The sequence below is a fragment of the Takifugu flavidus genome, chromosome 6, assembly GCF_003711565.1.
Source record: "Takifugu flavidus isolate HTHZ2018 chromosome 6, ASM371156v2, whole genome shotgun sequence".
Taxonomy (NCBI): Eukaryota; Metazoa; Chordata; class Actinopteri; order Tetraodontiformes; family Tetraodontidae; genus Takifugu; species Takifugu flavidus.
This window is the reverse complement of record NC_079525.1, coordinates 7,095,895-7,119,854: the sequence shown is the minus strand read 5'-3', so window position 1 is coordinate 7,119,854 and position 23,960 is coordinate 7,095,895. Positions and strand designations below refer to the sequence as shown.

At 44.1% G+C, this 23,960-nt stretch overlaps 1 protein-coding gene across 1 annotated transcript in view; it reads right to left on the bottom strand.

Moving 5' to 3' along the window:
* Positions 1-1,113: 1,113 nt before the first annotated feature.
* The window catches only part of LOC130527241 (protein phosphatase 1 regulatory subunit 29-like), a 92,954-nt gene continuing 70,107 nt past the window's right edge, over positions 1,114-23,960 (bottom strand). Inside the window, exons 3-6 of the mRNA XM_057035511.1 lie at positions 6,898-7,409; positions 6,654-6,803; positions 5,508-6,499; positions 1,114-5,220 (exon numbers count right to left, since the gene is read on the bottom strand). Of these exons, the coding sequence (XP_056891491.1) occupies positions 3,666-5,220; positions 5,508-6,499; positions 6,654-6,803; positions 6,898-7,077 (2,877 nt within the window). The 5' untranslated portion in view covers positions 7,078-7,409 and the 3' untranslated portion in view covers positions 1,114-3,665. The remainder of the gene's footprint in view (positions 5,221-5,507; positions 6,500-6,653; positions 6,804-6,897; positions 7,410-23,960) is intronic.

The following is a 23,960-nucleotide window of genomic DNA, read 5'->3' as shown; positions in this document are numbered from 1 at the left end:
CTCCTACAAGACTGGCAGGATGCACGAAGTTGCTAACTGAAAATGGAGCCCTGGCTAGCTCATGGAAAGCAGGACTTTCAAACCGTTTTGCACAAAAGTGCTTCCTCACCGTGCAGCAACCTGCAGCTTCTGAAATGCATCCGAGTTTTATAGTTTACATGTTTACAACAGTGTAGTTTTTAGTGTACCGGGGTGCGGCTCAAGGAACATTTTGTTGGATTCATTGTAAACATTAAAACAAAGTCTGTGTCTCCGTTGTCGAGCCGATTAAGTGATTATCCTTTGCTATCCCCAAAGGTACAGTTTCTGTTTTCAGACCATTGTAGTGATACTCTTCCTCCAAAGAAGGAAATGAGGGGTCTTTTCAATAACTCTTGACATTCTGTTTTCAATAAATCTCAAAAAACTGAAATAAGAAGCCAAACCAAGTGGAATGGCTCCACTGTGGAGGACAGTTTAAGATTCCTCACAACTTAGTCTGAGTTGGTATTGTGTAGCTTTTTTGACCGATCTATGGACCATTGTCTTCAGCTGCTAGAACTCAAAGAACCCAAATATTCCAGAAAAAAATGATGGGTCCTATTATTCTGTCTGGTGAAGAAAGTGTGTCTGAGTACCATTTACAATCCACTCCAGGGATTTGCGGCTCTAGGAAGGTTTGACTCGACTCCTCAGAGACTAACACATGTCTCAAATGCATCCCAGTCTTTCTTCCTGAGCCTGTCAACAATTCCGCCCAGTGATTCATCACGTTGTTAATTGGCCTGACTGGAGAAGAGATAGAAGCCTCAAGCCTCTGAGGACTGGAGTCAGACACCTGCCGAGGGAGGAGCAATAAGATGATGAAGAGCAGCAGAAGAGGAGCAAGGCTTGAACACTGTGGATGAACTGGATTGAACTATGAGTTTAGCTGTGATTCTGTGTGATGCCAACTTTTACATGACCTCCTCGGTTGGAGGTAATAATGGCTCTTGGTCAAATGCTGAGATATGAAGGGTAATTTCACACATGTATATACAAATAATTAATCAATGTTTAGTTAGTCACTATTGTTCAAAGTTAAAAGTCACTCATTATTCTATATCAGTGTATCTCCAACATTCTTAGGGGTATTCATGTGTAGCTGCCACAAGGCAAGAATATAAGACGATAGTGATGTTTGTGAATGTGGGTCTCCAACTCAAAACATTATTTTCAATACTTTATCCTTCTAGCAACTAGTATTTTGTACTGATTTGATATTAAGGTAATAAAACACATTTGAAGTCCTGCTGCTATGTCTAGGCTGCCAGAGGATCAATGTTTTTCATCAGTTAAAAAAATAAAAACATTTAATGAGATGTTAAAGAGAACTGATGTGATCTACCACATTATTTCATTTCCTCATGCAATAAATCAGCTGAAGTGGACAGAAATCTAGTGCTTGGGTTAGAGGCTTATAATTGAAATGTGGAGATAACTGCTGTCTATAAGCTATTTCTCCTGTTGCCTGACCTTTTGAGATGGTGAATTTATTCCACCCTCACCTTCACACCTCAAACGGTGGGTGGAGTTTAAGGACTGTGCACATTATCAGATCTTCACTGGCAGAAAAACAAGCTGGAATGAGTTATTTTCAGGTCTGACACATTGGACCTTCCTGAGCAATTAGGTTCAAAGAGGGAAAGAATACTGCTGCAAGGTTGGACCTCGGACTCCCTGACCTCACCCTACTCATGGGGAAACATTTTCTCTTTGTCGGCCACTTCTGTCTGCATTATTGAGAGGGTTCAGGACGCGTCTTTCATGACAAAGGAGAAAACGGGCAGCCGAGGGGCAGTCATCATTAATTTCAATCAGGCCCCCAGTATGGCTGAGTTAATAATATCAGCACACCTCTCTGACCTCAGATGATGGTACAACATCAACCTCCACAAATTACCCATTCATTTAGCCCATTAAGATGGACAGAGGTGGCGAGTAAGAGGGAAGCACGACAGGAATTAATCATTAATTTGGGATAGAATTTTACACTTGTTTCAAATGAGACATGTCAGTGTGAAGGAAGAAAGGTCAGAATAGAAGGAATAAGGATGGCGGCTGAATCTAATCTTTTAAGTGGACACTGATGCTCAGCACACAATCAGTTATAGGAACTATTTTGAGGTGTGTGTTTAACCTCTTGTTTGAAAGCTTCTTTTTGCCAGCGGTAAACTCAAGCCTTGCTCCCGGTCACTTCATTATTCTACATGTTCCAAATGCAGATTGGAAAAGTAGGGAATATAATAAATTAAAAGATAAATATGCTATATCCTCCCTAAGGCACTTTGGTCCATAGGATTTTCCCCTCAGCAAGTTCATGGATGTAGCAACGTAAGCATCATCCAGCTTGATTGCAGGCTACACCGAGTGGCCTTCTTTCTGCCTGCCATCCATTTTGATCTCCCGCTGTAATGCCGAGAGTATTTGATTTAATTTGCAGTTTCTGCAGGTTCACTCTGAAATGATACATGGATCCTATGTTGTCTCCTTAATCTTGGCAACTTCAAAATGAGATGCACTCAATCTCTCACCTGCTCTGTCTGCCTGCATGCCTAAATGTGATTACTAGGTCCTTGAATGAGGGAGCTAACAACTGTCTTGCCAACCCCCACAAATACCCTGCAATAATTTCTACAACCCTCCCTTTATTGAAATGTAAATGACCTTCCTTATACCAAATTACAGCTTCTTTTATCGAATGAAATGCGCTATACCATTAAATAAGAAATTTCAAGACCAAAGTTTATCTCGGGCTATTCAGCTAGTGTGACAGGCATGAGCCATAGCAGTTTATATGTGTAGGCATACTAACTCTACCTCCACAAAGCTATTCAACACAGTATACAGGGAGCAAGTAACACTCTACAGACCCACAAACACTGTCACTGGTATGCACAGAGTATATCTACTTGCCAAGCATCACTGAACATGTGTAGCAGTTGGTGTTGTGAATCAATACGTGTGTTAAACCCACACCATTCCTGACCTACTCTGAAACTGGGTAATTGCCAGGATGAAGAATTAGCTTGATAAGATTCAGTTGATGTTCATCCCTGAACATGGATATCCAGGCTATTCTAAAACAAACGCACCTCATCGCTCACTGCTTCTTATTATCTGACTAAATGAAGCTTCTTTAAGAGACCAGGTGCACTGTGGCAGAATAATTGTTTTGTGATGGATTTAGAGGAAGGAGGGGCAGTTTTCAATCACAAATGGGGCTGTTTCAGTAGAGATAGCTAAGCTACGGTCTGCCAATAATGAGGTAGAAGATGATTCCTTGTTGCCACCTTTGCTTGTTCTATAGTAGCTGCATGGCCTGTGGAATTCTACTGGGACCAAAGTGCCTAGAATGAGGTAGTCTGCTAAACACCATGATTTTACTTGAAGGATAACAATTTTGTTTTGATAAACCGTCAGCATCAGAAACAATGTGTCTTAATAACAGAGAAAAAAACTGCAGGGAGTCAGGGAGAATCAGGGAGAATACCTCTACCTGGATTCAGCAGGGGTGTGGTCAATGTCATTGGCAAACTCAGAACAGAAACATTTCTTTTGCTACATTAACATTTATCCCCCTTTTTAGTCTGCTGTCAGCGTCCAACTTCACAGTCTCCTTCAAATCTTGCGACTGGTTCCTGGTTTCACAGCTTCTGCTGGGCAGAAACACCCTTCCAATAATCTAAGATATCATGGAGGTCTTCGTCCTTTGCAAACTGCACCTTCTTGCGCAAGGCATGTCCCGCTGCTATATAGGAGGCTTCTTCTCTAGTGCTTTTCTTGTAAGGCCTAAATCTCTCCCAAATTCGCAGTGTGCTCTCAGATGAATATTCTGGACTGGAAGAATAACCAGAGTTGTAGCTGTGGTGACGGGATGGTGAGAGCTGTGAGTAGTTGGCTGTGGCATCCCTCCTGTTGCGGCCAATAGGCTTGAGGAATGAGGCCTTTTGTGTGGGAGAAGGCAAATCATTGACACCCTCATAGTAGAGCGCGGGAAAGGAGTGGCGGTGCTCGGAGTTGTGGTAGTCTGGCTGAACCTCTAAATGGTGCTGCTGCTGCTGCTGCTGCTGCCCATGGTTGACCACCCCACTGCCATTCCCATTATTACAACCCATACTACCCCCATTCATGCTCACCCCAGCACTATTGATGTTACCCATCCCATTTCCATTGCAACCTCCAAGTCCTCCTCCTCCTCCACTTCCTCCACTACAAACAGCAGGGCTGCCTTTTTCTTGGTACTTGGGAGGATCACTGCGATGCTCTGGAATATCCACACTGAACACTCTGTTACTCTTGACAGATGCCACAACAGGCGCACCACCACGATTCTTCACCACAGCTGTGTCAGCACTCAACTGCCTCTGAATAGGCCGCACTGCATTGGCTGGTGGTGGGTCGCGATAAGGAGGGGTGAGGAACCCACCGCCACTGATCCCTGGACGCTCAGACAGAGGCATGACAAGGGGCACTGGGGCCATAGAAGGTGGGTGTGGTTGCTGATGCAGTTGAGGATGAAGCTGGGTGTGAGGCTGAGGATGTGGCTGGGTGTGAGTTTTTGGATGAACCTTCGGGGAGGAAGCCATGATCTGATCACCAGGGTGACCTGGAGAAAGGGGCAGGAGGTTCCGAGGAAGAGATAACATGCAAGGTGGTGGCTGGGGGGACACAGGGTTGCTGTTCTCTGCAGTAGTTGCAGCATTACCAGAAGCATCTAATTTTAATGCATCAATGCAGTTATTGATGATCTGGTTCACCTTATCCACTTCCTTGGCAATGGTGGAGATTTCTGATGCTGAGCCGTGACCATCATCATCCGAATCCTCACCCCCCTCAGTCCCATTCTCAGCCACACTTCGCATATCCACAACTACATCCCCTCCTACCCCTGCTCCGCCGGTGACCCCTCCCTCTCTGCCCTCCATTGCACCACCTGCCGTCCTTACATCCATGTAGTTGCTCTTGCCGCCCATTGCCTCAGAAAATGCAGTTGCCATTTTTTCCACCTGTGGCAAAGTGGAGAGCCGTGACGAAGTTGTGTTGGCTGAGCTGTGCAGCATGCCTGTGCTAGAGGAGGCAGATGGAGGGAGTTTGCCGCCTGCACCTCCAGAATGGTGGTGCTGGTGATGAGCCTGCTCCTGGAGACGTTGCATAGCACCTGAATCATTGGCCACTGCTGCAGCAGCCTCTGGGCCATATCTGAAAGAGATAGTGTGACTTCAGAACACAAAAGTAGAGCTGCACTCAGAGTCAATTTGATATTTTTCCTTATCATAATTAAAGCTGTATAACTGCAACTTTTTTTCAAAAGAAAAACGTTTTTTTCCTTTAAAGTGAAAAAATCCTTAATGACTAAAATTCTGACTTATCATGGCTTTAAAACCCAAGAAATTAGGTATTTTATTTGATAAGTACCATTATACAAAAGAAAAAAACCCAACTTGCAATGCTTAAACGTGTAGTTAAAATGAAATTTCATCTGGTACCTCATCTCCAAAATAGTCTTCTTTACACTTATAGCTTTCTGTTTTTCTTCCTGGATGCGCCGCCTTCGGAGACAGTAATAGACAAATCCCAGGACGATAACCATTCCGAAAAGACATCCTAAGATGGTCATTATGTAGTGGGTAGTTGTTGACGAATTTGTTCGGAGGTCCTCTGGTCCAAAAGCTCGTGTGGTAAACGACAGGCAGGTGTGGTTATAGCGCTGAGATTTGCTTATAGACACCACACAAAACGTGTAGTTGGTGTGTGGCTTCAGCTTGTCCACTTTGATTAAATCCTTCTTTCTTCTAAGAGGCATGATATCAGTAAAACTCTGGTTATACTGAGAGAGAACAAACATCTTACTGTATGGTTGTGGGATCTGCACGCTGAGGGAAGCCATGTTTTGTGACACAGAATGAAGCCTTATAGAAATCTGATGGCTGTAAGTAGGGTCAGGAGTGGATGAGCTGTTTGGTTGGTGGTACAGACCCTGATCTGGGTTGTCCAATCCCATCCCTGAACCATCTTGATCTGGTGTCTGAGATGTCATCCCTGGAACTATCACACCGTCATGACACATGGATAAAAGATTGACACGGACATTTTTTCCATGTCCAGGGACTGGACTCAGGAGTGGGTACCCATTCATCTCAAGAGGGGTTTCACATTGGAGGCGATCATAGGTGTGGGTGACATTGTTAAATGCTTCCAGCCAGGTGAGAAAGCTGTAGAGCTCACAGCCACAGTGGAATGGGTTTCCTGCCAGTTCACACACCATAAGCCTGTTGAGGAGAGAGAACGTGGAAGGGTCGAGACGAGCCAGTTTATTTGAGGACAAGTCCAGGCTGCTGAGGTTTGGGCTCTCCCAGAAGGCATTGGTGGCAATGACCTCAATGAGGTTATGTTGCAAGAAGAGGCACTGCATTCGACCCAGACCCCTCAACATGCCCTCTGTCAGATTGGTCAACTTGTTGTAACCCAGCTGTAGAACCTGAGAAAGAGAGAGGGAGCAAGGCTTCATTCGATACAAATGCTTTTAAGAAAGGCTATTTCTTATCCACATCTGCATTTATTTACCACTATGATAGTGACACTAAAGAACACAAAATCAGATAAAACCAAAGAAGGGTTCCCTGGATGCAAACCTGTAGGTTAGCCTGTCCAGCAAAGGCCCCATCCTCGATGTAGCTGATCTCATTTTTTGTAAGATTTAGGTCAGTAAGGTTTGTGAAGCGAAACATGGATGCAAAGAGCACTGCCTTGATTTTGTTCTCATTTAGCCTCAGGTCATGGACCTAAAAAACACAAAAAGCTGTTTATGCCAGGTCACAATGCACTGAGGAAACGACTGAATTAATAAAAAGCTGAAATAAATGAGATGACACTCACTGTGCTGTTGATGTGCTGAGGGATTGTCTCGTATGGTGGCTGGTTCTGACTGCAGATAGCCAGCCAAACATAGCCTTTGTCTCCTTCTATCAGCCAGCAGTCTCCGCTCACCTGAGCGGGCAGGTGGAGCAACAGCAGGGCAGGGAACAGCAGGAGAAGCTGACCGACTCTGGTAGCCATGGTGTCCAGGGGGAGTTTCTGATGTTACCTCACCAGAAAGAGTGAAAATAAAGGAGGTGATGGAAGAAAGAAGGCAGGCTTGAGTTTCAGGCCAGTGCAGGCACAGGTCAGGGTCAAAGAGGCCAAATATTTAATGGAGAGTCAGGTGCGTAATGGGCTGTTGTCATTAGAGCTGAGCTTGTAGCATGGCAGCAGGGCCTGTCCCCATTTTAAGTGTTCCAAGTCAAAAGGATTAGGAGACCAGCACCCCAGAAACTGGTCATGGCCCCGACAACTGGAGTCCTCCGCAACAGAGATGAGGAAATGTTTCCTCTTGGAGACGGGCTGAAATCCTATATAACAGAGAGAAGGAAGGGGAGGGAGGTTTAACATTAATTACGATGTGACAAAATGATGAAGAGACACAGAAAATTGTAATTCAGTGTGCATATGCTCAGATGGATCTGGATTAATTAGGTTCACTTCTCATTTCTAAAAGCAATTGTTCAAAAAACAGGTATGAATCTAATACCCCTGTTACCTAATCCGTCCAAGGTGATCCAGCCTGGGAAAAACCCATTAACTTCCCTGATTATTTCATTAAGTTGTAATAAGCCATAGAGATATGTACAAAACTTGGTCCTCTATGAGTTTTGGTGTATCAGTTCTATGGTGTATCAGAAATTTCCAGGAGAATGAAAGCAAGACTTTGTTGGAGTTTTAGGTGGTCTAGCAGAGCTACATAATGAAGCATTATGATATTTAACGGCCGCAGCAGATGGGGTAAAAACAGTGAGATGCACTGAGTGGAAAACAGAAGAAGGCTGTTATAATTTGCATGTTTTAACAGGATGCTAGCTGACATTTAGCTATTTACCTTTCTCAGGGGATTAACCAGGGATTAGGCTTTAATCCAGCGTAAAATATTATGTATCTCTTCACGACAGCTTCGACTCTTTTAATTTGTTTCCAAAGTTTAGATTTGCTCCAAGGAAGAGGTCATCAACAACATGGACGCCAGCAATGCCTCCTGTTTTCTCTCTGTTTGGGATGTTTCCACAGATGATGTTTCACATGGACCCACTGTTGTTACGTTTAAAGGGTGTAACTGAAGATGACTCTGCACTCCCGCGTGACAGTTCTCTTCTCCCAGCAATGGACCCTGGACCTCTGTTTCTCATCTGTGTGCCACCACCAGCTGCCGTCAGTCCTTCATTCAAACTCTTCAATGAAATTGACGGTGACGATTCAACCCCACCACAGACATCTAATTTGCTTTTGACCAACTGTTATTAAGAGAACAGCCACTGAGTTTCAGAGTTGGAATGGCTCATTTTAGTTGGGAATCATGGTGATTTGTCTCCCCGAGAAAAGGCAAAATTAACAATTATTCACGGTTAACACGACAGGGAAGATTCGTGATTTGGCAACCAAGGACTACCTTCAACACAGCATCATTAGTTTATTTTTTTATGGAATGATGCACACTTCACTTTCCAGGCCATCAGTCTTAATTTATGCATTTATTATCTGCATGCATGCTTTCTGTCCTCCTCTTTCTTGCATTGTTTGCAGCTTATCTCACCGCCTTTCAGGTTCCAGGAAGAAATGATTATGCTTCCTCGTGAAACAGAACCTGACACCACTGGTGTGCCCTCAGTGCCTTTATCATATTATTGTCATTGTGCTTCTGTTGACAAGAAGCCAGACCAACAAACAGCGTTATTTTTCTGCCTTCATGTGATTATCCAGCCTCTCTTTCAGTCTAATTATTGTTCCTGATAACTGCACTTTAATTAAAACCTAGCATCTGACAACAACACTAATGAAGCAAAAACAGACAATGGAATTTTCCAAGGTACTATCAAGATTGGTCTCTGCAACTATTAGAATATATTAGGTATCATTTTACTCAGAAAATATTTAGCAGCATGCTAACATGCTAGTCAGACCAAGTATAACCAAACAGTTAAATATAGTTAGTACTGCAGTTATAATTGTCCAGGTTTTCCAGCCAGTGTGCAACTTCAGGCTCAATAAGCAACCAGTCAGGCAACAGGTCAGTCCACGGAGGAGCCGCGAGAGCAACAAGTCAGTCAGTTATTCTTCTGAATGCTGCTACAGACAGGAAGTGCAGCTAAGAATTCTGCCCATTAGTGTTATCTTTGTGTTCCAGCCTGCCAACCAGACAGAACACTGCTTTACCTTCAAAGCTGCTCCTTCAAATCCGTTCCCCCACTCTTTGGAACTTCTCTTTTTCTTTCAAACCTTCATGAAGCTGCTGCACCAGCTTTTCAAACAGGGTGCAGACAGAATATTCCCTCTTTCCATCTCTGTCGGATTTGTTCTGCTTCATTTATTTCTCCTTCCTGCTCATCTCTTTCTACCATTGACAGTTATTACTTTACTTTTTCCATTCATGTGTTTCTCCTCCTTTCACCTTGTTGCATCCCTCTGTCTCTCTGTTGCCGTTGTATCATTTTGTCCTGCAGCTCCTTTGAAAACATAAATGCTCAACCAATTTCTGCTGCACTTAAACATTTTGGTTCTTTTTATCTTTATTTTCTGACAGCACAAAACCACATAATTTATACCCACAAATGATGTGAGCATAGATTGAAAATAAAAAGCACCACATGTTTGGATCTCATCCTCGCATCTATCTGTTTCTCTGCGCACCAAATTTGAGGCTCTTGACGTTGTCGAGTGTTTAAACCACCGGCCTTTAAAACTCGGTTGTCTTATTAGTATTTATTATTAAAATAGACCTGTTACCATCGAATTGGGACTGCTGTACCATACAAAAATATGAACAGAGTCTTGCTTGTGTTTCCTTTTATTTGTTTGAGCCCAATGAGGCTTGGCTCCGGTCTTCGGTTCCTCCTCGTTGCTCCACTAAAGCCTTAAGTTGTCTTCTTGGAAGCTTCACCTTAAGGCAACCCCGAGGCGACGTCAGACCTAACAGCCGATGTTGCTGAAAGAAATTCTAAATCAAGCGGTCACATCAAAACGCAATCAGAGGTTTCATCGTGTTTCAGCAGCGCAAGACCTTCAGAAACTAAAATATTCTCTTGACTTATCCAATTATAGCAGCATTGTGAGAAAAGGTCAGAGGTCAAATGATCTAGTCAAAGACATTTACTGGAACATGGAGTCTCCTTTCTTCATGAAAGTAAAAATGCTCCTTTTACACAATGAATGAACATTCAGAACACATCAGCACCAGACTCGACCAGCAGGTACGTGCACACCGGCATGTACGTGCACTCCCTTCTTTTCGTTTCTGTAGACAGTTTGGACCAAGTTCATGTCCTCGCAAAAGCTTCCATGTCCATGGTACTCAGTCGAGCTCAGAGAAATCACACTTAAACATAGCTTAATAAGTTTTGTGAACGGAAACTAAAAAGACCACCTGAAGCCTTTTTCTCGAGAGAATTTAGATGTTTTCTTGACCAATTTAATGGACTAATTTTGAGAATTTGCTGACAGCTGAATTTGCTTGGTCGCCCCCTGGTGGTGGCGATGTTTGCGGTGAGATGCTGCAGTGATCAAAGAGCTTTCCACATCATCTCACTCCAATTTAGCTAATATGAAATTGAATCTGGCTGCCGCAGAGGGTATCTTCATGTTCCAACTCAGCAGATTAACTCTGAACCACCAGAACCCGAACCGGGAACCTTCATTATTCTTAGCTGCCGTTGCTATATTATAAATTGTACTTTTCTTAAATAAAAATGCAGCTTCAGAGGATTTAAAACTCCCATGAAACCAGAGAAGATTCACTGAAGTTACAAAGCAAATTTTATTTTGCCTTCTCATCATCTTACACCTATTTTAATACTTCTTTCTGTGCATTCCTGCTACTTGATGCTGCTTTGAGAGCTGCAATCTTGCTCCACAGCATCTGCTAATGAGCAGACGTCTCTCATGGAGGACAGAAGAATTTTTGACTGTCATCTTAGATTCTTTTCCACCTTATTAAGTTACTCCTAATAGTGATTTTTTTCTCTTGTTGTGTGTCAAACCCAACATGTTCTCTCTTGAAACCCTGCAGCGCCACACTTCCATCATTTAATCCTACGCTAAATCTGAAGAAGCCCCTCATCCATCATCCCTCTGACATTTAAATGGAGCTGAGGTGTTATGGCGATGACGGTTTACAGGTACACATGATGAATTAGTGGGATGGATGTTATTAATATCCTCAGCTGTGTGGAAAGGTCGCTCGCAGTCACAGCTGGTGAAACTGGCAGGCTGTTAACAGCCCTTCAGGTGGACCAGATGGAGTGACTTACATTTCAATAGGGTTGTAAGATTTAACTTCAGGGGTTGTAGTGAGGAACTTGCAGCATCAGGTCAGGTTGACTCTGGTTCTAGTTTCTTCTCCTAACTTCTTCAGGCCCTTCGTTATTCTCAAAAGACTTAAAATCAACGCTGATAACTCAGCTGTGTCTTATGGAGGCATCGCTGCCCTGCTCAGAAATAAAATTATCATCTAGCAGACAAAGAAATCAGATCTGGAGGACTGAGAAATACAATCTATAATCTCTGCAGGTTTTTACTGACTGTGAAATGAAAAGGTTGCCACAGAGGGAATGATGGAGAGGACGGCCCGAGAGGCACCAGGATAACAAAGCGCCAACCAGTACACCTGGAGCAGAAAGGCCCAGATCTGGTTTCACTTTTCCTTCCTTCTATTCTCATTTCTAACATTTTCTCCTGTGAATTGCCACTATGGTTCATTAAAACAAATAGAACAAAATGTGCATGTGTGCCGCAAACAAAGAACAGCTTCTGTTTGCTTCCATCTGTCAAAGCTTTATACTGGAAACACAGGGCTGATGGTGCATTTGCATTAGTGATCCTGTATGTGCACAGTTACACCAGCTCCGCTCTAATGCTTGTTTTTATCTTCAAATAATAAACATGTTGCTTTTTTATATTGATTTAGTTAGTATTTGGATAGTTTGTCATCAGAATGATTCTTGTTTTATATCACATTTAATTTTAAACAGTTTTCCTGCACCCACATGGAAAATACAAAAACACAAATGTCATCAGATGCCACTGATGCTCAACGTGAAATCGTCCATTCAGAGCAGAAGTGCTGCCGGATCCATCAGATCACATCATTATCGCAGCCACAGGCTGCTCTGTCAGACAGAAAATAAATAAATCTACTTTAAATGTCATCAAGAGAAACAATCAAGACTTTTAGTCATGACGTGACAGTTGTTAATCATCATAAGGAGAGGACTTAAAGGCAGAATTTGTGTCATAAAAAGCTCAAAAAGCTGTTTATTATCTGCACATACACAGTGTATGTACATATGCACAGAGATCCTAATGAATGAGTTTTATTTAGAAACAGTGAGCAGATCCCAGCTTGATGAAGGTTAAGTGTGTTTAGCTGAAGCAGGTAAAACAATAAAATTAGCATGTACAGTCTGTTATGTTTGTGGCTTCATGGCTGGAAACTCTTAAAAGATCCATTATTCAACACTGAACAACACAAAGGCATGTTGCTGCTGCACTTTTATCTTCCACTCATGTATGAACTCATTTGCATTATTCACCCCAGACAGCCGGACCACAGAGAGGGTCTGCATGAACGTGCACATGCTTTCACATCTGATTTCTGACGTGTGAATAACCTGCTAATATGGTTTGACGCAAATGCAGCCTGCAACAGGGCGCACGTTCAGTTTCACCCCTGCTGCCAGTTCTGATGAGATTTTCTTCCTCTGGAAGATGGTAATTCAACTGTGTTTAGGCTTTCTTCTCATAATTATTGTTATTGTCATCATTTAGTTGTTATAAAAACAGAAAACCATTTGCATTTCTGTCGCTTGAGCACTCTGTTTACTTTGATCACTGCAGCTCCTGAAATGTTCTGACCAAACCAGAAACATCAGGCATGTCTGACATCTTTTAATGATTCTTTTGTCTCCCAACTGCCAATTAGACTCCTCAGTTTGATCACTGATTAACGTCCAATTCAGGGAAAAATCATCAGAAAACGACAGCGACACAAGAGCCAGCGTATTCGGGCTCAAATCACCATTGACATTTTGCATGAAAAACTGACATAATCAGGCAGAGTTTCTTTATACACTAATGGCTAATAGTGTATAAAGAAACTCTGCGAATCTAAACAGAAAAAGCAACATTCCATCCAAGTCAGAGCAGCTAAAGAGCCCGACAGCAGCAGAAGAATTTAAATAAATTCAATTTTTATTGTGTGCTTTGTTAAACATCTGGTGTGATTCTGCATCAGAGGACATGTGCGTCTGTATTCCAGGACACGTCAGCTGAAGAGCTGCCGCCTGGAACGCCTTAGGTTTGGCTGCTCCGCTGAAATAATCCATTTAAATGTCAGAGCACTAGGACAGGTTTTCCACCGCATTTCTCACGATGGAAAATATCACAGCCGAAGGTTGAAGAGACAGAAGAACGTGACGCGTTAACCTTCTGGAAGTTCACCTCCATGCTCCTGCGTTGGTCTAAATCATCTTCAGACTCTCTGTTGGGCACCACAGCACCCGTGAGGAGGAACTCATCTGCATGCTCTGCTGCAGGGTTTCTTCTGCTCACCTCCCACAGACCAACATAAAAGATCGTTCAACTGAAGACTGAATTACCCCCAGGTGAGTGTGTGAATGGTGTGTGTGTGTGTCCAGGCTGAACATGTCCATGGTGTTTTCATAAATGGCGGCTTTAACTATTTTTCTAATCCAGCCAGTCCAAAGCAATGGCATCTGTAGAATCTATTTATATCTCAGGGAACAGTCTAAATCTCGACTGTGATGGTCGAGTCAAAGCCTCAAGCAGCAAGATGAGTCCTGAGTCCTGAATGACCACATGTCCGGAATCTGTCAGTGATGAAGCTTTGTGCAGTACAGGAGTCACTTGATCACACAGAACTGTCATTATATGCAGATGATTCAATAATTATACACAAAATCCAGCTAGCAAGAGACCTTCAACAATAGCCAGCTTCTAAAACCACGGGAAATCGCTTATATTCAGGAGCCACCTGAGGCAGCAGGTGGGTGACGCTGAAACTCCCCTCTGATCTGACAGAATCTTTTATATTCTTAAAGGGTCATTACGTCATAGAAAGGCCGTTTCACTCAGCCGATTCATAATTTAGCATGTGAGCAAATGTGTCCTATTATTAGCAAAGCTTGGAAAGATGGACTTTGATTTCATGTTATAGGCAGAAGACCACACCAGAGATGGTCTGGCCCTATTGGGGGGTGTGGACTGGCTGGACTGGTATTGGTTCCTTATGAACCACCTGCAAATGGAATCGTACACGCTGTCACACTTCAGTACAAACCCAGCGAGCTGACTATCAACAAACCCAGCGCTCCAAGGAGTCGGTGCTGAATATTCATGCTGGCGTGATGAATATTCTCACAGCGATAATCAGCGAGCAGCTCAACTGATGCTCATTAGCAGCAGCAGCATAGCAGTCACAATGGAGCCGCATCAGTGGACATAGAGGAGCAAACAGCAGCAGCAACTCTGTCAGCTGAAGACGAGCGAGGCTTATTTTAACTGGGAAATACGTTTCCTTCATCAAGGGAAGGATAAATACACGTAATCTATCTCTACAACATTGGTGACGTCTGACACTCATAGATAGGAGCAGGGAAATGAAGAACCAAACTTAAGTGTATCTGTTTTCTGCTCTACACATGGGGCTCTGCTGATGCTGGAGCAGCAGAGGTGCTTGACTATAAGTATCGGTTTGATAGAACAGACTCTTCACGCTGGAGTAACTGGAGATAACTAGTCTACGAGTTCATAGATCAGGATGGTCGCATTCAGGCTTGATTCAGGCTTGAGAGGTTGAGCCCCCCCCCACTGTCAGAAGCCAAAGGAGGTCCAGGACAGAAAGTCCCACAAGGAAAAGTAATGCCTCATTTCAGTCAATTCCAAAAAGCTGAAGGACAAATTTTTGTTTAATATTCACTGGGAAAAAACAGAAATGTTTCCAGTACACACAGAAGATGGAGCATTTTATGTTGCTGCCACCAGAGCTGCTGCTTCATCCAGTCCAGGATTGCTCCTCCTCTACACTGCTAGTGGATTAAACCTGGGATTGGCTGCTTCATCCATTAATTCCTCAAGCTCTTGCCAAAGGCGCTAAAACAAAGCTACTCTAGCCCTGGATGTCTCACTGGTAATGATGCTTTCAGGAAAGTTGAAGAAATCAAATTGAATCACAAGATTCCACCTGTGTTCCATAACCCCCCCCATAAAGTTCACAAGCCTTTGGTAAATAAAACAGTCCCCAGTTTTATAAGCTAATGTAAAACAACTTGTTTCCTACAGCATTGACGTGCGCCAGTGGACGCGGGAACATCATGTGTGGTGAGCTAATCTATCCAGTTGACAAGTGTGACATTATCAAGATGTTCATTAAACAGTGTGGCCACGTTGTTGTTGTTGGTGGGGGGATTTATTAAAAGGCCAATGAAAAGGCTGATGGGGGGAGAGGTAGCTCAAACCATTTGGCTTCATATAAAACTGCCCGTCCAATAGTTTTCCCATTAAAAAGCTGATTAAACTGCGACTTTCTCATTAAAGCTGTCCACCTTGTGTTTCGGGACGCTCCATGGGAACAGTTTGGCAGATTGATGGAGGAATAAGCAACAAGATAGAAAGGATATCAATAAAATGAATGCCAAAAGCTCTCTGCATCTACCTGACTCACTCTATTGGAGGAAAACACCTGTTCAACTCTTTGCTGCTCAGTCATTTCAGTCATTACCCCCGCCAAGTTCATCTGTAATTTCAGATGTTTGAACATGTGAAAAGAGTCACATTCACGCTTTTGAAGGGATAAACCTCCATCCAGAGTCGTCCAGTCGTGTCAGCAGCAAGAAAATGGTACCCGCAGACTTGGATGCTGCGTCTACTCTTGGCAAACCTCATTTGAGGACTTGGGCTGGATAACGGCCTCTTTTATCTGGCTTATGAGCACACAGCTAACGTTTGCCTGGCAGGAGAAGAGAATCTCTTCAGGAACAGCCAGAAAACATGAAACATTTGCTCTCAATTATGGAATTTTGTCCAACAGACTCACCGCCTCCGTGTTTTTGGGTGCATGTGCATCTTCCAGACAAATTTGGGAGTGTGCTATGCTAATTACATAGTAAAGGGTTGTTGTGATTTGGCTATCAAGCTAATTAGGACAAAAGCTCCTTCAGTACAAGTGTTCATCATCGTCTTGCCAACAAACTGGGGGGAATCATGTGAGGGTAGAAACTACAAATCCTCCAACTGCTACGGGCTCTTTTGTGCATTTAATCTCTTCCTCCATCTTCTCCGCACTTCCATCCCAGCTGCCTCTTTTCACCGCGGAGGCTACCAGTGCAGCAGCCAGTCAGCCAGAGCGGCTTATCGCCGATGTCAGCCGGAGCTTTCAGAGGTGCAAATCTCATCACTCAAAAGGAACACGCAGGCCTGCTTCTCTGAGCGATGGTCCTGTAGTGCAGCTGCACATGCTGACAGACTCTTCAGTCTGAGGAAGGAGGTGGGTTTTTATGAACATACAGCGACTCTCTTTTTGAAAATCGGGGCTGGAATAACCAGAAAGACCCCCTTGACCCTCCGAAGCATCCTTTTCTTTCATTCCTGACCTCCAGATTTGACTTCCAGATCCCAACATAAATCCTAAAGTTGGTGCTGTCATTCCCATCCATCCATCCATCCATCCATCCATCCATCCATCCATCCATCCATCCATCCATCCATCCATCCATCCATCCATCCATCCATCCAACATGTATCTCTGTCTACTGACAACACACACACCCACACATCCATCTGTTCAGCTGCTCTTCCTCGGCTTGTCTTCCTCCCGTGAATACACATAGGCGCAAGCGTGCACGCACCGAGACGGTTGCCACCTGGAGAGGCTGCGTAAAAGCAGCTGCTGAAGCTGCCGCACTTTCAGTCTGAACAATCCGGGATAATAAACCCATTTACAGACATCTGCTCAGGCATGAACAGCATTAATGATGTCGTGTGAGAGCGGATCGTTGCTCGACGCTCCCTCGACATTGATTACAGGAGTTGGGTGTGTGTGTGTTTGTGTGCGCTTACATCCCTTTAAGTTTAAATGTGGGTGGTGAAAAGCATCAAAACCTTTAGGTAACCTCCAGGTTTCCAGTTTCCAGTCGAACATTTCTCTGGTGCTGAGCGCAGCGACTCCTGAGGAAACCTGGGCGTGAAACAGTCAGTTAAACCTGCCTACATTCTAGTTTGTCGGGAGAACTTTTCTTTCACTCTTCAAAGAACTTTACATCGCAGACAATGGGGTGCAAAATGTTGGGAACAGTAAACAGCAAATTGAGCTAAGTGAGCGAATCAAAGGAATGATCCGTGTGGCAACTCTACACCCACACAGCTGAGATTTGCATTTATATTAGAAACTGATGTGAGCACATGCAGGGGTGCAACAGTAAAAGTGAGCAGACTGAGGACACAGAGACAAAGAGAGGCTCTAAAGTGCAGGTTTCAGCAGGGGTGCTAATTAGCTACGGGACAGTAAAAGAAAATCAGAGTTTAACATCAGTGATCAGCTCATTTATGTGTCTTCGAAGCAAGAAACACAGGAAATGTTTCCTGGCAGCAATAACTGGACACGGATCACTGCCCAACAACACAGAGGTTAAGAAATAAAGCAAATGTGTGAGAGGAGGAAGCAGGAGTGGTTTCACTCCAACTCAAAACTGGTGAGGTTCAATTAAAACTTGCAGAAGTACAACGAGCCCAACACAAACTTTTAAAAAGGCTTCTGTCCGTCTCTGCTTCTGCGGACACGACTGGGTTCTCATCTCACAGATTGGCTGTGGTTGGCAGGTCTTTTACAGCCTGGTTACAGAGCTCAAATCAGATTCTGCAAGCCTGGACTGGTACAGACCAGCAGACTGGTGAGGGCAGACTCCGAGCTTCCCAGTAGTCCTTCACACACTGGTGAGATCAATGATGATCAGGTATTTGCCCCTGGGAGCTCCGGTGATGTCACACACATGCAGGAAGATTTAGTTTAAATTATCTTTGTTCTTCTTTCATGAATGACAGAACTAAAAGGGAAAATCAATGCCACGCCATGCACGTTGCATCAGATAACTGAGAAATTTGAAATCTGCTGTCTTCAAATAAAATGAAATTATCTCCTTGACTGAGAGCTCAGGATATTGCTTTCTCCTCTGACTTTGAGGTGTGAGATTTCTCACATTCAAGCAGTGACAGGAGGTGTTTTCAGCTGGTGTTTGTCTGTCTTTGTGTTCACCAGGCTAATCAACAGCTAGAGATCAACCAAAAAAAAAAAAAATCAACCCCCCAAAAAAAGCCAGGAAACATTACAAAGAGCTGGAATTTCTGGTGCTCTGATGGAACCACTGAGGAAAGAGATGAAGGGTAGAACAGAACCAAGGAGATTGGATATTATCTCATAATCTAACCACCAAACACGCACTGAAATCTACCCCCAACAGGGTAGGATGTCACCTTTCAATGAGTCCCTAGCTGGCACATTGGAGTAGCATGTGTCACTGTTGTTGCCTCATAATTTAATAATAATTAGAAGTAAAATTTGCAGACTGTTTTGATGAAATCCTGGAGAAAAGCTTTGTGTTCCAGTGTGAGCATCCATACGGACGCTAAGCTAATCAGACATTTGTAAACCTGAATCTGATCCGTTTATGTTTAATTTGACTCCATTCGTTTCCAGCCGTCAGCAGGGACGTCGCTCTCATTGGCGCAGAGATAACACGCTTGGACGTCCGCATAATGAGGCAGAAATGACTGATTTTGTTGTCTGAAAGCGTGGCGGTTGTTTCTCTGAGCTGCTAACGAGAGCCGTCATTAACGAGCTTCAGAAGACGCCAGCGGGAGGGTTCTTCTCAGCGCCTCTGATCAAACATCCGGGAGGACGGCTGCAGATCAGCCGATTCTGCATGTGCTAAGTGAAAAGTGAATTTGAAATCCCAGGTTCTGCAGACGTCTGATCCACTTTACTTCCTTCTTGACATTTAATGGACTTCCTGTCCACTCGCTGACCTTTCTTCCTTTACTTCCTTCTGTCCTCTTCACGCCTTTTCCCCATTTAACTCTTTTGTCCACTGTATCTTACAGGTTTTACAAAAATCATCCACCACTCCTGTCCTTTGACACTGCTCTACCCCTTTTCTTCCGCCTCTCTTGATCTTTTACACAATGGCGACTGACATTTTTGTTTTTTCCTCCCTTTCATCCTTTCATGCCACCTTCTGCACTTCCTGTTATTCCTTTTCACAGCTCCTATTTTCAGCGGCTCTTTCAGCTCCTGCTGGACGCAGAAATTTCCTTCTGTTAACCACGCCAGCTATCAGAACGCTCCCAGGAGCAGCCAACGACATGAGTGAACCACCCAAATGTAGAATGTCCAAATAAAGAAATGAACAGATAAATAGGGAAGAGTTCATCTGACCAAAGGTCCCCTCCTTCACACCTGAGCCACAGTCATCCGGCTGACCGGTTCACTGATAGATAAATTAAAGACATAATCTTCAGAACAGCAGTGAGTGGTTCCAGTTTAGCTTTCCTGTGGCACAATTACACTCCCTAATGGACTCTTTGTACAATAGCTGCGGATCTAACAGTGTAAAGGTGGGATGTATATACAGTCTGAGCCGTTCTTATCCGCTGTCCTATGTTATTTCTTATCAGTCCTGGAGGGAGAGCGAGGATTAGAAAGTCTGGGATGAGAAGAACGAGTGCAGTAGATGGAGAGAGAGACAAAACCGGAACATTTTACAGAGGTCGGTATCGTTGAGTTCAGGGTTCAGTCATTACGAGGTCATAACAAGGGAACAGTTGGCTTCCTGTTCTCCATCAGCTGGCTTGTCTTTGTATCCAGGCAGCATGAATCTATGCCGCTCCTCTACACACGCCAGGGAGACATTTCCTGGTTCTAGCTGGAGGCTCTCAACCATGGCTGAAGTGAGTGACAGAAAATACAGCCGTTCCATCACGATGAGCTTAGCCAGAAACCATCATCTGAATTTTTAGGATATGGTTTTGGAACCTCCTCACACTCGGCTGCACAGCACGACACCCAAATACCAAAGTGCAGAGGTTCAGGAAATAACCTCGGTGTTCGGCTGGGGGTGCGAGTTCGCTGATGCAAAGCTGTATTCTGAGCCGTGCAACCAGGCAGGAATAGAGCCAACTAACCATCCTCCAACTGGCCTCGCCGTTGTATGTCTGCTGTGAGTCGATTTAACCGACACAGTAAACAACCGTCCCGCTGTCAGTGATCCACGTCTGTCAGAGTTTTACTGAATTTTCTAACCATGAAATCTGATCACAGAAAAAAAAAAAAATCTTGTGAGATCAAGGCGCTGATCAAACACCTGTTGGATCCATTTTCCATGATGCATAACGGTCAATGCAACAGCACTGGGACTCCGGCGGCTCCTAAAGCTCCACATGCATCTCGTTAGATCGGCCTACCGGAGGTCTGTGCTACTTCAAAAGCGCCTCCACGCCACTGAGCCCGCCGCTCCAAACGGATGCAAATAGAAACCGATCTGCAACCCCGACTAATGAGCACAACCCACTTCGGCCCTGACTGACAACATTGCCGGGTAAATGCATGGAACCGTACAGCTGACTGCAATGTTTTGATCACAGGCCTGTGTGTGGGGGAGTGTTGTTGTGTGTGCTCGTGCATTAGCCATCTTTTGTTGCTAAATATAGAGGAAGCAACTACCTGACTTGCCTTGGCAGGTTAGCAGGTGAATTCTTCCCCTTCCTGCTTTTTTCCTTCTAATTTCCTTAAGTGGCTGAAATCTTGCTGACCTGTCAGAACTGGGCATGTGCACGTGGGAGTGTGCTGGTACATTTCTGCATGTCTGCTTTATTTTAAATGTGTAAATAAGACACTGTTGTATGTAAGAACTTTAAAATGTTCCTTGCAGACTGACCTGGTGGAGACAGAATTCCAGAGAAACTCAAGAATTCATAATTAATTTTAGGGACTTAAAGTTTATAAAGTTGATGAAAAGTCCAACTTATCAAAAAAACGTTTCCCGTGGAACAAAGTTGGCTCATTAGCATACTTGTCAGCATGCAGCACATGTCAGCAGGTCTCCTGGAGCAAGGAGAACATTCACTGCTGGAGATTCTCAAAGGAAGCGACTTTTCCAAAAACTGCCTGTTAAAATAGATCATGGTGATGCGTTTTCCCTGACCAACGTTAAGCTGTGTTGATCTTCATAATGAGGTTTGGGCAGTCAAGTGTGCTGATCTACATTTTGATGAATCAGAACCAAAAGATTTTCCAGTGTATCTGAGGCCATTTGGCCAATGCCAGTCATCTAATCTATAACCTGTTTTCAATCCGAGAAGCTCAGACTGCTGTGATATATTTGTAAAATGGTGGCCTATTTATAGCGTCCCGTGGGCTCCCAGAGACCCTCGGTCCTGCGCAGCATTAATTCTTTTCATCTCTCCCCATCTGCTGACATCTGACAGCCCTCGTCGACTCCCGTTGTCCTTTTCAGTCTGGATGGGGTTTCAAACCTGCTCTAATTAGCTCAATTGTGACTCAATAGCTGTGGATCAATGATGCTCAGCCGCCCACTGGAGCTGACACACAGAGGGCCGAACTGCACATCTGTCACACCGGGAATACAAGACAACAGAGGGCCCATCAGCCCAGGTGACACCAGCTGTCAACCAAAATAAAACCATTCCGGAAAAGACTCTTTCAAAAAGCTCCGCGGCTATTATTAGCAGAACAGGGGGTCATTATGTTCTGTTTGTTCTCTACTTTTTGGCATTTCGAGCTGTGATCTGTGAAATTATTGCCCGTCTTGCTTCAGGAAAGCAGACGGTTGCTTGACTTTTCTGACTGACATCAGTTTTTCTGCTCTACCTCCAAAACTAACCGTGTTTAAGTCTTAAAACTGCATTTGCAGCATATTTGACCTCAGAATGCACAGCTGTGATCCTCAAGTCAAAAAGTAAACCTGGTATCGGGCCAACGATGTTTCATTATTGGATACAGTTTTATGTCCATGCAGGAGAAAATGGCACAGGAATGTGCATATCAGGCATCAACTCTGTTCCTATAGCAACTACAACAACAACAGGGTGGATGTTTCAGATGCAACTGGGAGTGACTCAGAGCTTCAGTCTGTGTACAGAACCAGGCGGGAGACCCGTGGGGCGATGATTCCAGGCATTTCCAAATCAAACCAGAAGTGTAATTAAGACTTATATAAATAAAAATATCTTTTTAAAGCTCTACCTGATATTATTTAAACTCTGCAGGGAAGACTCGGCAGTGGCTTGGTGGCCCCGCAGGGGCGGGAGGACCGCCTGAGCAAAGCATGCAGATGTGACATTTCCAGCAAACCGCCGTTTATTAGATCGGTTCAGAGGTGACGTTCCCGGCGTGCTGGATATATAAAATTTTCATCTCCTGCAACATGGCTCTTTCAAGAAGAACAGCCAAACATATGCCGCCAGTTGACATTAAAATCCAATTTTCAATATTTGAAGCTAAAACACCTCTTTGCGTGCACTGCCGTGCCACTGAAAGAGTGCACGGATGATAAAGGATCTATTTGATGTATTCCAACGTCTGTAGCTGATGTTTGTGTATAATATTGAACCCGAGGCCATGTTACGTGGACCAGCCAGGATGCTTGGAGAAGGCTGCAAGGACACTCAATGAGTGCTACTAGTTTGTACTGGAATGAAACTGGTGTTTATGAAACACATGGCAGAGCTTCATTACACTCCAGATTGGACCAGAATGTGTTGCAGATACGGAGGAGGCTTTGTGTGATGCAGGTGGGTGTCTTTACCCTCCTTCATCCCCCCCGTGGAGATAATAGGAGTGCCATATTCAGAAAGAATCAGCTGTCATTGACGTCTGTGGATAAAGTATGAAAGAGTGATGGTGGTGGTGATGATGGAGGTGATGGGGAGGGGGGGGGGGGGGGGGGGGCAGCATTTGGAGCCTCTCTCTGATTGGTACATTTCCATACATCAAACAAATATGAACAGGAAGTGAAGCGACGGGGCAGGAGGGACAAGAGCTGAGAGAGACAGTCAAAAAAATCCCTCAATTAACACCATTGCAAAGAAGGACAGGAATTCTGGGAAGAAAGAGCAAGTGCAAATCTTTCTGTAAAACAGCATCATCAGAAACTGAGCAGGAGGCTGCAGCCGCGACCATCAGCAAATGCATATGAATCAGCGTAATAGAATCTGCGTGACGCAGAGCAAAGGGGCCAATAAAACACTCCACTGATCTGTACGTTAAGAGGGTCAGAAGTGGTTCTTTAATGTACGAGCTCTGTCAGCCGGCTGCGCTAAGGAAGGATCTACAGAGGATGAACCAGCACTAATGGCATCAGTTTCTTTGTTCCTTCTACTCAGGATGCTTTTTGGAGGTTTGCACCATTTTGTTTTTTATTCTGGACAAAGGTCTATTTTCTAATGGCTCTTTCTAAAGCCCTCCTGGGATTTTTAATATTGTAATAAACATCAGCATGTTCCACCATCATTTTGTGCTTCCAACTGGACCCATTTGGATGGGAAATGATTAAGTTGAGCAGATGAAAGATTGAAGGTTGTTTTTTTTTTCAAACTGGTGGTTCTGAACTGGTTTCCCAGTGGCTCAGAGGCCCAGTGCCAGAGGTTGACCTCAGAGCAGGACAGCTTCTCTGGATCCTGAGGATTTATGATTCCAGCCTGGACCCTTGTTTGTTATATAATGTGTCGGTTCCTAAAGGGGCAGCCTATTTTATGTCCCCATGTCGTCGCATCGTCACTCAGATTTTTTCGGATCGTAGTTTAGAGCTGCCGCCTGCAGTGTTGTTGGGAGC